Below are 14144 nucleotides of genomic sequence, written 5' to 3' on the forward strand. Positions count from 1 at the left end.
AAACAGTGCAAGTGTTACCTCATTAGATGCATCTTCCAGCTTGTTCTGGTAATCTGTCAAGGTACGCCTCAAAGTCTCAAGGACAACAGAGAAGCTGGGAGCTTTATCTTTGTCCTTGTGGATGCCTAGAGAAAAATACAGGATGAAAATACACCATTAAAGTCACAAAGAGACAAAAGCTAAGCAAACTGTAACAGAGATATTACAATTAGATATAGCTGGAAAGACATCATGATACACCGAGTAGAATCTTATCCTCCTAAGCATACTGCTGTGTAGCCAAGTATTAATAGCTTTTCTAAACAAGTGGTCAAATTAAGTTCATAATATATCAAGTCCAAAGCTATGCCTACCTTGTAGTTAGCAGTAAAGCTCTCTTTTTCCTATTTCCAAGGTAACTGAAGTATCTGTACACACCTGTTATCCAATTATTAAATAAACAGTCTATACTAAACACTATTTGGGGAATTACATACACTTACTTTGGTCCTTGTGTTTCTGATCAGTCAGGCCTATTTTTCTTAAACAATAATTTCTGAACCCAAGAGCACATAATTTTCTTGTATGCTTGGAAATAACATTCTTCAATCCTTAAAATTCTCAAGTTACAATTTGAAATAAATAATAAAAATGCTACTATCTACACAGGCCCACATCATGTTTCAATTAAAACCCTTAAAACTGATACTCATTGTAAAAATATGAGTATTTCCATATTATGCCCTCAAACTATTTTAACTTAGCTCAGCCATAAGTTAGTTGAGTTAATCAAGGTCATATGCTCAAATGCAGTTTAAAATATCAATTCAAAATAATCAAAAGTTTAGTTTCAAAAACCACTTTAAACTACTTATTGTACTACTCTTTAACTGTTAAAAATTAAGTAGCAAATTTTAAAACATACTAACATTTTTATTTTCCTATGATTTCTCACTATCATATTTTACAATCTAAATATTAACACAGATAGGAAGCAGTCACAATATCTTTTTTATTATTCATTGATTCATTCATTCAACTAGTTTAATGCATTTAATGTATTTCTACTCTGTACTAATCCCAGGCATTAGGCACATGGAGGTGAACAAGAATGGTGTAGTCTCTGTTCTCATAGAATTTACAGTCTAAAAAGAAGAGGTGAGATAGTAAACAAATAAGTACATAAGATCACTCATCCATTCTTCAAGTATTCAGTTGCTAGAACTTTGGGGAAAGGAGGGACGAAGGCAGTAATAAAGGAAAGAAAGAATGAATAAAGGGGAAAAAATCGTTGGTTAATAACAGGACAACTTTATTCATCTCAGAGTATCGATGATAATATTTTAATTTTGGACAAAATGTTATTGATAAACTTACTACATTCACCAAACTATAATTTCAGCACTATCTTAAGAATAGGTACAGCTTAGATTTTCTTAAACTGAATAGTAATTAACTTAAGAACCAAAAGTAATACGGAACAACATAAATCCCAGCTAGGGCAGGAAAAAAAAGACAGTGCTCTCAGACACGAAAATAAAGGAGACAGTACTCTTTGTAATGACTATGAGTTGGAGAGACAACTCATTAAAATTCTTATTAAAGGTCTTACCAAATATTTTTTTTTAAATTGCTCTCTTGCACAAGATAAAAAAATGTAATGTATAATTCTTTTCTTTTGCTACTACACAAGTAGGCCATGAATAAATCATTCACGGACACCCGGGAAATCTGTTAGCTTACACAATAAGGGAGAAAACTTGCTCTTAGAAATCCAGAAGAATAAAATCATCATAATATGGATGTTGAGGAATAAGGAGACAAAATGCCCTCTCCTTACTGACATATGCACATCTTATATTCTACATAAAATAGTTACTTTGCCTGAAAGTGCTTTTACAATAAAGTTCAGCTGAAGTATGAAGTATGCTTTATGTCCCACCCACATTCATTATAAAAAGAAATATTTACTGGTCCCTTAACATGAAGAAAATGTTTACAAATAAAAAGAAAGCATCACTCAAGACCCAGGAGCTTTCTGACTAAAATTTTATTTAACCTAATAATATCCTAATCACTTGACTATAGCCCCCAAAACAATAAACTAGTAAAGCTTCCTATCAGTGGAAGGTCTAAAACCTCACAGATGAAGAGTAAAAAAATAATAATAAAATAAAATTTTAACAGCAGTCATAAATGGCTTTTCAAAGGTCAAAGTCCAAATGAAGAACAGAATGTGTCAGGAACATTTCTACTTCAATTATGCCTACTCAAAATCTTCTGAGCTTCTCTGTCCCTGTCCCTATGCAGGTGTGTCTCTATACATGGGTTGCTATCCTATACTTTCACATCACTGCTGCCTGTCTCAATCTCTTTCTCACTTTAAAGTAGGTTTCAACTCTGGGTATACCTTGGCAAATCTTCTTTGAATTAGTAGCCCACAAGAGGGAGTGAGGTAGAAGAAAAGGTTCCAAACCTTCTTTTAAATGTTCCCCTTTGGATAACCTGAAAAACTAAATATTTTTAAATGACTCGAATAAACCACCATTTTTCGAGATGGTGTTATCACCTCAGTAACCTATAGTTCCACAAGAGAAACAGTAGGTTGTAATGAATTACGTGACTTTCCTTCCTCCAACTTGTCAACCATTCTCTTACCTACTTCAGTACCCTGCAAGACCTCAATTATTAAGAAACAATGGACAGGGACTTCCCTGGTGGCACAGTGGTTAAGAATCCGCCTGCCAATGCAGGGGACATGTGTTTGGTCCCTGGTCCGGGAAGATCTCACACGCCACGGGGCAACTAAGCCCGTGCGCCACAACTACTGAGCCTGCGCTCTAGAGCACAAGAGCCACAACTATTGAGCGCACATGCCACTACTACTGAAGCCCACATGCCTAGAGCCCGTGCTCTGCAGCAGGAGAGGCCACCACAATGAGAAGCCCCCACACCACTATGAACAGTAGCCTCCATTCCCCATGGCTAGAGAAAGCCTGCGTGCAGCAATGAAGCCCCAACACAGCCATAAATAAATAAATAAATAAATCTCTTAAAAAAAAAAGAAAGAAAGAAAGAAATAGTGAACAGAGACTATAAAACAAAGGACTGAGCTTCTTTTTAAAAAAAGAAAAAGGTATCTGTTATAGAACATGAGTAGTCACATTCATCCTCAGAACAAATAGGAAAAAAAGAAAACAAAACCCTGTTGTTTAATGCTAATTTTAATCATGCAGTAAAACACTGAAAATAACATTCAAATGGGTTTTTCACCTGAGAAAATCTAAGTATTTAATACATTGATGACTAAGAAAATGCCATTTTCATTCTAAAAGCACTGAATATAAACATTTTGTTGGCAGTTATACCTTTCAAACTCAGACTACATTCCATATATTAACTCATCTTATTCACGGAGATCATAAACAAACATCTTCATTACCTTGCAAACACTGGTACCCATTCTGGAGTTTTTAAGGAAAATGGCTCATAACTTCTCTAACATATGGACAGTATTTATCATATAAGTCCTGCTCACCCACCTACTCTGTTCCCAGAAAGAGTCCAAAAAACACTTCCTTTACTAAGGTTTGAGAAATGTATTGGTGGGGGGAGCCTCGGCATCTTTGATGAGCTTTGTGTGCCTTGGTAAGCATCTAGGCCAGGTAGCTGGAAAGCCATGGATAACAGCGGGAAATGGTGCCACCAAGCTGGGTTCCCTGAATTCAGTGGGGATGCTGGAATCTCAAGTGACACAAGCCAAGTGGTAGCACTTAATTTTCAGAGACAAAATGACCATGGTTACCATAATGGGAAGCATATTCAAATCAATAAACAAAACGGTTTTACCCACAGAGATCGCTGGCTTTGGCTAACTGATCATGGCATTCCTAGGACTAAAATAGATAGGCACTCTACTTGAATGTTACCTGATTTGTGTAAGCAGAAAAGCTCTGGGTCTAATTATCAGAAGTAGGCGTTAAATCAACACAAAAGACAGTTTTGGCCCTCTACCAATTCTCAGACTTGAGCTAGTTCACAGACGCAGTGCCGCTAGAATAAAGACGATGAGTCCTCATTAGGAACCCTAAAATACTGCCAAAAGATTATACTGTAAATCTTTCTCCTAGCCTTCCTCAAAGAAACATGCAACCATTTACCAGGGTGACCATGTACTGAAGAAGGGGAGTTACTCACACATACCGTGGATAACCGGACACTGGATCGGAACTGACACTAGTTTCTGGAGACCTAATATGCCATTGTGGTCCACTAGTTAGGGTAGGAGCTTACAGAAGTCAGTTTTGGCTAAGGGCTATCTCCAGTGGGCCCAGTAGGTACCTGAAAGCACATAGTTATTTCCCCAGTTTGGAATGCATTGTGTTAAGAGACAAATGCAGAAACTGGCACAATGCCCATAGCAGTCACCTGACCCATGGAGTGTGGGATTTACAGAGGAAAACAGAACAGAAAAAAAGCAAGTGGAAGTCACCAAAACTTATACCTACCAAAATAGTAAATCAAAAATAGTGCCATATTCCTGTAGAGACGGCAGAGATTAGTGCCTCTGTCACAGAATATAAACGGGTGGTGCTAGTAGGAAGCTGCTGCATAGCACAAGGAGATCAACTTGATGATTGATGATGACCTAGAGGGGTGGGAGGGAGCCTCAAGAGGGAGAGGATATGGGGATATATGTATAAATACAGCTGATTCACTTTGTTGTACAGAGGAAACTGGCACAACACTGTAAAGCAATTATACACCAATAAAGATCTGAAGGGAAAAAAAGGGGGGTGGTGATTCCAACCACATCAGCATTCAACTCATCTATCCGGCTAGTACAGAATACAGATGGCTGTTAAGGAATGATAGTGAATTACTGTAAGCACAATCACATGTGACTCCAACTGCAGCTGCAGTTAAAGATGTAGTTTCATTGTTGGAGCAAATCAATACTTTTCCTGGCAAATGGAATGAAGCTATTTCTTCTATCCTAAAAACCACCAAAACAGTTTCTTTCCGCTTGCAGGGCCAGCAATCTACCTTCACACCCCCACCTCAGAGCATAATCCAGTCTACAGAAATTGTGATCAACTCTTCATTCTAGAAGACATCACATATTCCACTCAGTTCTCTACCAAGTTGATGATATCATTTGGACTGCTTGAGTTTAAGCAGGCCAAGTTTAGCAGATCCTTACAGGTGAATGACAGTGTAAACTTTTAGGATTTTGGAACAAAGCAAGCCATCCTCTACAGATAACTATTCTCTTGAAAATCAGCTTTCAACTGGCTACTGGTCCTTAGCAGATACTGCAGTCATGTATACCAACTTAGCCTGTGACGTGAGCTGCCCATCATAAAATGTCTGATCCACCAACTGATGAATTTGGGCATGCAGGATATCACTCTATCACCAACTGAAAGTGGTATATACAAAACTGGGTTCAAACAAGTCCTGATGGCACAAGTAAGCTCCATAAATGAGTAATCCAGGTTCCCATGGGCCCTATTCTTGTTACATTGCTTCTTCTCTCTTAACCTACACCCTGGACCCATGGAAAAGTTCCCTACAACTAGTTGACTAAGGGGGCTAGGGGCACGGCAGGAAATGGGCGTGTTATATAGACGTTCTCTATGATGTGCTGATACTACTCAAAAGGAGACAGTTGCAGCACAACAGCCCTACTCAAGGGTGGCCTTGAAGGACAGTGGTGAAGTAAAAATCCTCCCAGTATGCAGTAATGGACCCAATTATCATTTTGTCTGGAATGAGAGATGACTAAAGGTACAAATATACACTAACTTGGAGGTAGTAGCTAACAGTTTGGCTAATGGTCAGGGACTCGAAAAGAACATGATTAGAAAATTGGTCATAAGGTGGTCTGGGCAAGAGTGTGTGGACAGACCTCTCCAGATGGTCACTGTACCCAGATCAACCTAAGTAAAGGAGAATCTTAATAATCAGGAGGACAAGATGAAGTGTTCTGTGGATATCAGCTAGCATATTTTCCCAGCCACCCTTGTCCCTGCTCATCTTTGTTGCCCCTACAACATAGGAGTCACGGCAACAAGAATGGAGGTAATCCATGGGTTCAGCAACATGGACTTCCATTCACCAAGGCTGATAGGATTACAGCTCCTGTTAGATGCCAAATCCATCAATAGCAAAGACAAACACTGAATCCCTATGACACCGCTATCTAGTGGCACCAGCCAGTCACCTGCTGGCAAGTTGATTATACTAAGTCATTTCCATCATGCAATAAGCAATGCTCATTCTTACTAAGGTAGACGCTTACTCTAGAAAGACATTTTCCTTCCCTGACCCTGATATTTCTGCTGAAATTGTCATCCATGAATTTACAAAATGTCTTACCATTATGTATTCCATATAGCATTGCTTCTGACGAAGGAACTCATTTCATAGCAAATGAAGTATGGAAATTGGCTCATTTTCATAGAATCCACCGGTCTTACTATATCTCCCATCACTCTGAAGTAGCTGGCATACAGAAGAGTATAATGGCCTTTTGAAGATTCATGGCACTTGCTGGATGGCAGCATTTTGTGGGACAAGGATAATATCCTCCAGGATACAGTTTGTACTCTGAGTCAGCAATCAATATATGGTATATTGGTAGTAAGAAAGAGTATGTCTAGAATGCAGGACATCCCACAGGACTTCCACTTGAGTACATTCAAGTTCTGTGATAAAAGTTGAAGGACAAATAATCCCACTTCTGGGTGTATATCCAAAAGAACTGAAGCAGGGTCTAGAAGACATATTTGTATGTTCATGTTCACAGAAGCACTATTCACTATAGCCAAGAGGTAGAAGCAACCCAAAGATCCATCAGCAGACAAATGGATAAACAAAATGTGATAAATACATACAATGGAGTATTATTCAGACTTAAAAAAGAAGGAATTCCTGTCATATGCCATATCGTGGGTTAACCTCAAGGACATTATGCTAAGTAAAATAAGCCAATCACGAAAAGATAATATATTATTCCATTATACGAGGTATCTAAAGTGGTCAAATTCATAGAAACAGAAAGTAGAATGATGGCTATAAGGGGTTTGCAGGAGGAAGAAAAAGAGGTGGTTAATTTTATGTGTAAACCTGACTGGGCTAGGGGCCCAGATATTCAGTTAAACATTTCTGGGTGTGTCTATGAGGTTATTTCTGGATGAGACTGACATCTGAATCAGTAGACTGAGTAAAGCAGATTGCCTTCCCCAAAGTGGGTGGGTGGGCCTCATCCAACCCATTGAAGAGCCCAAATAGAACAAAAGGCTAAGTAAGATTCTTTCTCTCCACCTGACAATCTTCAAGCTAGGACACCAGTCTTCTCCTGCCTTTGGACTCAGACCCAGACTGGAACTCACACCATTGGGTCTCCTGTTTCTCAGGCCTTCAGAGTCAGACGGCCTCTCCCGGGACTCCAATTTCTCAGCCACCTTAATTGTATGATTAGTTAATGATCTCATTAGAAATGTTAAGCCCTCTTACTGCAGTCACTCTCTTGGATTTCACAAATCAAAGCTATGAGAATGATGAAGTAGGACAAGTTTAGTTTGTAAACCTCAGCAAACTGGGATGTGAGGGAAGCAAGAGAGAAGAAACTGGCAAATGATACCAAAGGAGACCTGTGTGCTGCTCCTACAGGTATCCTCAGCTTCTCAATAACCCATGGACCTCTAATTAAAAGGTACCAGCCATGAGGTTCACAAGGACAATTAAAATTCTCATGAAGATACTAGATCTAGGCAATAATCCTTCACTAGCAATAGAAAGGAGGAGAGAGGAGACAAAAAGTACCATTTGTTGTCCTGATTTTCCTAAGAACAGCCCCTGAAACTGCCCAATTCCTGGGTGATATGTACATACCTAAAGGCATCAAATGCCGTTGCTATTATTTCCTAGGGTCCTTCAGCCTCTCCAGTAGAAAGAAAAAGAATACTTCTGGAGTATTACAAATGATTTCCTCAAGGAAGGAAAGGTTGAAGAAGGTTGGAGGGGCTCTGTCTCAGTCAACACAAAAAGTCAAGCACCCTGAGGAGGATCCAAGATTGAGTCAGAAGAAAAACTTTCTTTCATGAACCTAATGAAGGAAAAGTCACATTCTATGTGTTTTCTAACATCCTCAGGCAGAGGTAAAACCATAGTAGAAGAAACACTTGAGGCAGAAAGACTACATGAGTTCAAAGTGGGAAAGTATTTCTCCCCATACACACTATAAGAATTTCCATCAGAAAAGAAATATGAGCAGCTGTAGTGCATCAATTTCAGTGGAAAGTAGAATGCAGAAAACAGGAAATAAATGTCCCTAATTGAGTAACTTGAGGCTATCTTGTCTAATAATAGTAGGACATCAAGATGACACTTCTATAACCCATGAAAGACTACACACCTTTTCCACTGAAGATGGAAAGTCAATCTTCCTGGTGACTCCTTATGGATTACTACCCAAAGGGCTGCTAAAATTTTGAAAGAGATTCCATCACTACCTTTATAATCTCAAAAATTACAATTTAAAATAGAACTTCAACCTACTATTAATTCACTCATGCTTTTATTCACTCATATTCAATAAATGTTTGAGTGCCTCCTTTGTGCCAAGTATTGTTCTACCTGCTTAAAATCCTTTAGTTAATAAAAGAGACAAAGATCCTTGCCATCATGGAGCTTGGACATTGTGATAGTTAACTTTATGTGCCAACTTGACTGGGCTAAAGGATGCCCAGATAGCTAGTAAAACATTATTTCTGAGTGTGTCTATGAGAGTGTTTCTGGAACAGATTCGCGTTTAAATCAGCAGACTAAGTAAAGAAGATCTGCGTTTACCAACATGGAAGGGTAATATCCAATCCAGTAGTGTCCCACATCCACCCCCCCACTCCTAGTCCCCTCCTCCTCCTACCCTAATAGCACAAAAAGGCAGAGGGAAAATTCTCTTTGTTCTCAAGCTGGGAATTCCATCTTCTCCTGCCCTCAGACATCCTGCTCCTGGTTCTTGAGACTTTAGATTCTAGAACTTACTCCAGTGGCCCCCAGTTTCTTAGGCCTTTGGACTCAGGTTGAATTATATCACTGGCTTTCCTGGTTCTTCAGCATGCAGACGACAGATCATGAGATTTCTTAGCTTCCATAACCATGTGCACCAACTCCTATAATATATCTCCTCTTGTGTGTATCTATATATATCTTATTGGTTCTGTTTCTCTGGAGAACCCGGACAATGCAGATATAATAATAAATGCACCACACAGTCTTTTAGAAATGTTGGACAGCAATAAATGCCATGGGGAAAAAGCATAGAGCAGAAAAGGGAGAGAGAGAAGGAGGCAAGCAGCATGGGACCAGGTAGTGCGTAAGCGTCACAGAGAAAGTGAGATTTGAGCATTGATTCAAGGAAGGTAAGAAAGAGAGCTATGTTGATATATCTAGGTGAGGAACTTTTCAGGTAGAAGCAATGGACAATACAAAGGTCCCCAAGGCAGGAGCTTGCTTGGTGTGTCAAGAAATAGCAGGAGGCCAGAGTGGCCCAAACAGCGAGAGGGATGGGGAGAGTAGTAGGAGGTGAGGACAACTCGATGATGGGTGATGCCTTAGAGGGCCAGGACAGAGAGAGCAGGAGAGAGTCGCGGGAGGGAGGGGATATGGGGATATATGTATAAATACAGCTGATTCACTGTGGTGTACCTCAAAAGCTGGTACAAGAGTGTAAAGCAATTATATTCCAATAAAGAGATTAAAAAAAAAAATAGGGTCAGACCATGTAGGGTCTTGCAAGCCATTGCCAGCACTTCGGTTTCTACTCAGCGAAATGCAGAGCCCAGCAAGGTTTAGAGCAAAGGAATGACATGCTCTAATTTAAGTTTTCAAATGATCATTCTGATGGCTTTAGAGAGAGAGACTGAAGGGGAACAAGGTGGAAGCAGAAGAAGGGGAGGAGGTGTTGGAGGTATTAGAAACAAGGTATAAGCTGTCACAATGACTTCTGGTATAAAAATCAAGTTAAATGCTCTAAGTAAATAAATTCCTGAAGGTCTTAGACTGAAACTTTATCTTATCTGCTACATGAAGATAAACTGATGAGTTACTCTTGTTTCAGAAAGATTTCTTCATGTAGAAGACCACAAAATCTGAAGAAGACAGAAAATAGAACACTTGGCAACTGCTGTCAACTCTACTAAAATTCATTCAAAAAATTAGATTTCATTCATACCATTTTAAATAGCAAGTCAAAAAAAATTTTGTAACTATCCCTCTAAATTCCTACCATGGATTATTTTCCCTGAAATAGGGCTGGGGGGTATAGGTAGAGTATATATTGAACTGAAAGGTATGAAGCGGTAATAAAAAGGGGTAAGGTACTATGGCCTACTTGCCATAACTACAAAACAGAGGATATCTCTGGAAAACCCTTTCCAAGCTAACAAAATTAATTTTGTAACAAATTCTAAAGCTGTGCTATAATCACATAGTAAGAATATGTCCCTATTTGAAAAGACTTTTTCTGAAAGACATATATACTATGACATATATACACATTCACACAAATATAATCACACACACACACACACACACCCTTGAATTATCCTAAGATGAGTTTTTTAATTACTTCATTTCAGAGGAACAAATTATTTGGTCATCTTTGTGTAGCTGAAGCGAGGTCTGATGCAGTAGGCAATCTCAGTTTTTCAGGCTCTTCCATAAAATGTTGAGCAGTAAGGTTTATTAACTATATCCCTCTTGGTTAAGTAACAAAAACCCAACCTGAAGTGGCAGGAGCAGAAAGGGAGCCTGTTATGGTTTTACAGGGCTATTTCATGGAAGCCAAGGGCAAGAATAAAATCACGTCTGAAGCAGGTATATGAATGAGTCAGGGTATCAGCAGGAGGAAATGGCATACTCAGAAGAGTTCACTGGAAGAAAATTTAATGAAGATATTTACAGAAATGTGAACAGGTTAAGAGAACCAAAAAGATATGATGACGCACCAAAAACCAGCAAGACTAGAAAACCAGTACCATGGCTTAGCCTACAGGGTCAAGTGGAAGGAACGTTGTCACCATAGTCCAACACAAGCCACAGCTGTGGAAGAGGACCTAACTTGACAAGAGCTGTTGCTGCCAAAAATGAAACCACTGCCAGGAATGCACTGGAGCAGAGGGAGCAGGGGAAATAAACACCGTGACTTTCTTTGCTTTCTTTTCTTCCTCCACCCTCTTAATCTCCTGCTGGTGCACCCACTGTCCAAATCCAACCCCGAAGCCAGAGGGCAAAAGAGCCCAGATCATGCAGTCCACATAGGTCAGCCTCTACAAAGCAAAGCAGAGAGACCAGAGAATGATTCTAGGGTGGGTAAAAGAGTCAATAACCAGCACAATATGGAAATAAAGACCACTATAACAGTATAAAAATCACTAATTGTGCACACAATCTCCTTTCCAGGAATGCTTTCTCTGTAATATATAGCATGTGCATATATATATGGGAAACTAGGATGTTACTGGGACTTCCCTACCGGTCCAGTAGTTAAGACTCTGCATTTCCACTGCAGGGAGCATGGGTTCAATCCCTGGTCAGGGATCTAATCCCACAGGTCACACGGCTCAGCCTAAATAAATAAATAAGAAGCAAGGTTGCTGGCAGACAAATCTCAGACCCAGGACATCTGAGTTGAGAAATGTTTACTTTAAAAAAAAAAAAAAGGATTGTTACTGAAAGATAAAAGTAAAAGAAAAGCTTTATTGGAAGACAATTCTTTTTCTATAGGTTTAGTATATGAGTTGCTTTGTTATCAACTATTTAATTTTAAACTTCCAAGGAGACATAACTTCATTATTCTTAGCTTTTCTAATTCAACTCTGAATATTGAAGCATTAAGATATGCTATGATAATAATGTAACAATTTTTAAAGATCCTAAAACCATTAAACAATGATACATTTCAATAATAAAACAGTACCACTGCAAAAGAAAATTTATCCCCCAAACCTTTAGCAAATACAATTGAAAAGTGAATATCTATATTTTTATGTCACTTTTATACACCTTGATTTTTCCACAGTAACGAACTATGAAACACTACTGCTTTCGGAATAAGTTTAAATAAAAACAAAGTTAAAAATAGATAATAGCAAATCACACTAAATCTCTAACGGTTCACCAATAGAAATCTACAGATTCATAATGTGAAAATAGGCCTTGTTCATATCTTTCTGCTTTTTTGAGGACAATAAACTTTCCTGAACTTAAGCGTTTCCTAAAGAACTCATTTGCCAAATTATCTGTTTGATTCCTTTAGAAAAACAGTCTTGAAGCTATTTTAACGTGTAAGGAATTTAATTTTATATGCTGTTTTGAAGAATATAATTGAGTTAGAAAGCTACTAAATAATTTGAGGCTGACAGTTTGGCAAAAGAAAACTAAGGTAGAAAAGTGAAAGTACTTCAGTCAAAGCTACTATAGCACACATAATGGCATACACACAGAAAAATTAAGAAAGCAGAAATCATGGAGTGGACAGCACTCATCAGCCAACTAATGCTTTTGCTAGTTCCCCAAATATGCCTAGTCAATATACAGTCTTTACAGTTCTTTATCATATTAAGTGGGCTAATACTTAAAACCAAAACATTTTACCTAAGCACTCTTATCTGGAGAGTATGTAGACAGTAGTAGGAAATGAAAAAGAAAACCAGCCTGGAAAGCAACAGCGTAGAATATGCACTGTGTTACAGCCCGTGTCCTACATAACCTTTTGAATGCATGACCTTTAAGTTGCTGAAGGTTGCCTCAGAATTTGGCTCAGTTTGATGGAAACATCTGTTCCCCTCACAGGTATACTGTAAGGACTTTTTTCTCAGTTGGATTCAGAACACAGCAAGTGAGCGCTTGTCTGTCCAATCACACAGACACCAACACTTGTAAATCAAGTTCTGGGAGGACAACAGCAGGTCCACAGTCCGTCACCCTTTCTCAGCCAGCTAGGCCAACTGACTGCTGTGAGAACTGCTCTTATCATGTCATCAAATCAAAACATGTTGAGATGAGGGACTATAAGAGGCATCTGCAGAATTCCCAAAATGTAGTGACTTTGGAACATTGACAGATGCATCTGTCATTTTATACCTTCAACTAACCTGATGTCCACTGGCCCGACACAGAAAAGCTGTCCAAGATCGATTCCAATTCTTTCACGTTATTTTCACATGTCTCTACTAGAAAAGCCTGGTGCTTCTTAGCCTTTTAATTAAGAAAAAAAATTACACATAATAAGGTCACATATTATAAGAGCTGCAGATTTTTTGTGTGAACACATATAGCACAATAAAATATAAACAAGCTAATAATTACTCCATTCAAATCTATTATTAATAAGCTTCTTTCTGTCTTAATCATACCTTTTACTTGACTTTATGCAGCACTGTGTAAGGTCTCAATAACAATTTACTGAGGTCCTAGTGCCTGGCACTACTCTCAGTATTTTAACATAAAAATTCTTTTTATCCTCACAACAAATCTATGAGGGAAGGGCTATCATTATCCCAATTTTACAGATAAGGAAACTGAGATACACAGAAATTAAGGAAAACTTTAAATGACCATGCTTACAGTCATGTGACAAACTGCCAGATGGGAGTCAAAAGTGAACGCAGTATGACCAATTAGAAGGAACTGCAGCAGTCTACTCCAGAGGTGGTGGTAGCTTAGATTAGGGTCTAAGCAGAGAAAAAGGGGTGTGAGGGTGTATGCACTGAAGGATATTGATGGGGGGAGGTGTATACTTAGAAGGTGGAATGGCCAATCTTGGTTACACTGCATTGGGTTAGATGACATTGACTGGATTGGATTGGATTGGATTGGATTGGATTGGATTGGATTGGACTGGACTGGATTGGACTGGACTGGATTGGGTTGACTGGATTGGATGAGATTAGGGAAATGCTCAGAGAAAATGAGGAGTCAAGACTGATCCCAAGGTTTCGGACTAGAAGAACTGGGTGGATTTCAGCAGTTAAGTGAGAACAACGGGAGTAGAGAAGGCCTTATTTTGGCTATTTCTGATTATTTGCTTGTTTTTGGCAGGGAGTGTGAATGATAAATTCTATTTTCATCATATTCCATTAAAATACCTTTAAGAG

The 14144-nt window shown here is 38.8% G+C and overlaps 1 protein-coding gene across 1 annotated transcript in view; it reads right to left on the bottom strand.

Annotated features, from left to right (window-relative positions):
• Window positions 1-14144, bottom strand: part of CCDC171 (coiled-coil domain containing 171) — a 317707-nt gene that overhangs the window by 192226 nt on the left and 111337 nt on the right. The window contains exons 11-12 of the mRNA XM_057724205.1: window positions 13143-13245; window positions 19-125 (exon numbers count right to left, since the gene is read on the bottom strand). Of these exons, the coding sequence (XP_057580188.1) occupies window positions 19-125; window positions 13143-13245 (210 nt within the window). The remainder of the gene's footprint in view (window positions 1-18; window positions 126-13142; window positions 13246-14144) is intronic.

This window comes from Hippopotamus amphibius, chromosome 2 (assembly GCF_030028045.1).
Source record: "Hippopotamus amphibius kiboko isolate mHipAmp2 chromosome 2, mHipAmp2.hap2, whole genome shotgun sequence".
Classification (NCBI taxonomy): Eukaryota; Metazoa; Chordata; class Mammalia; order Artiodactyla; family Hippopotamidae; genus Hippopotamus; species Hippopotamus amphibius.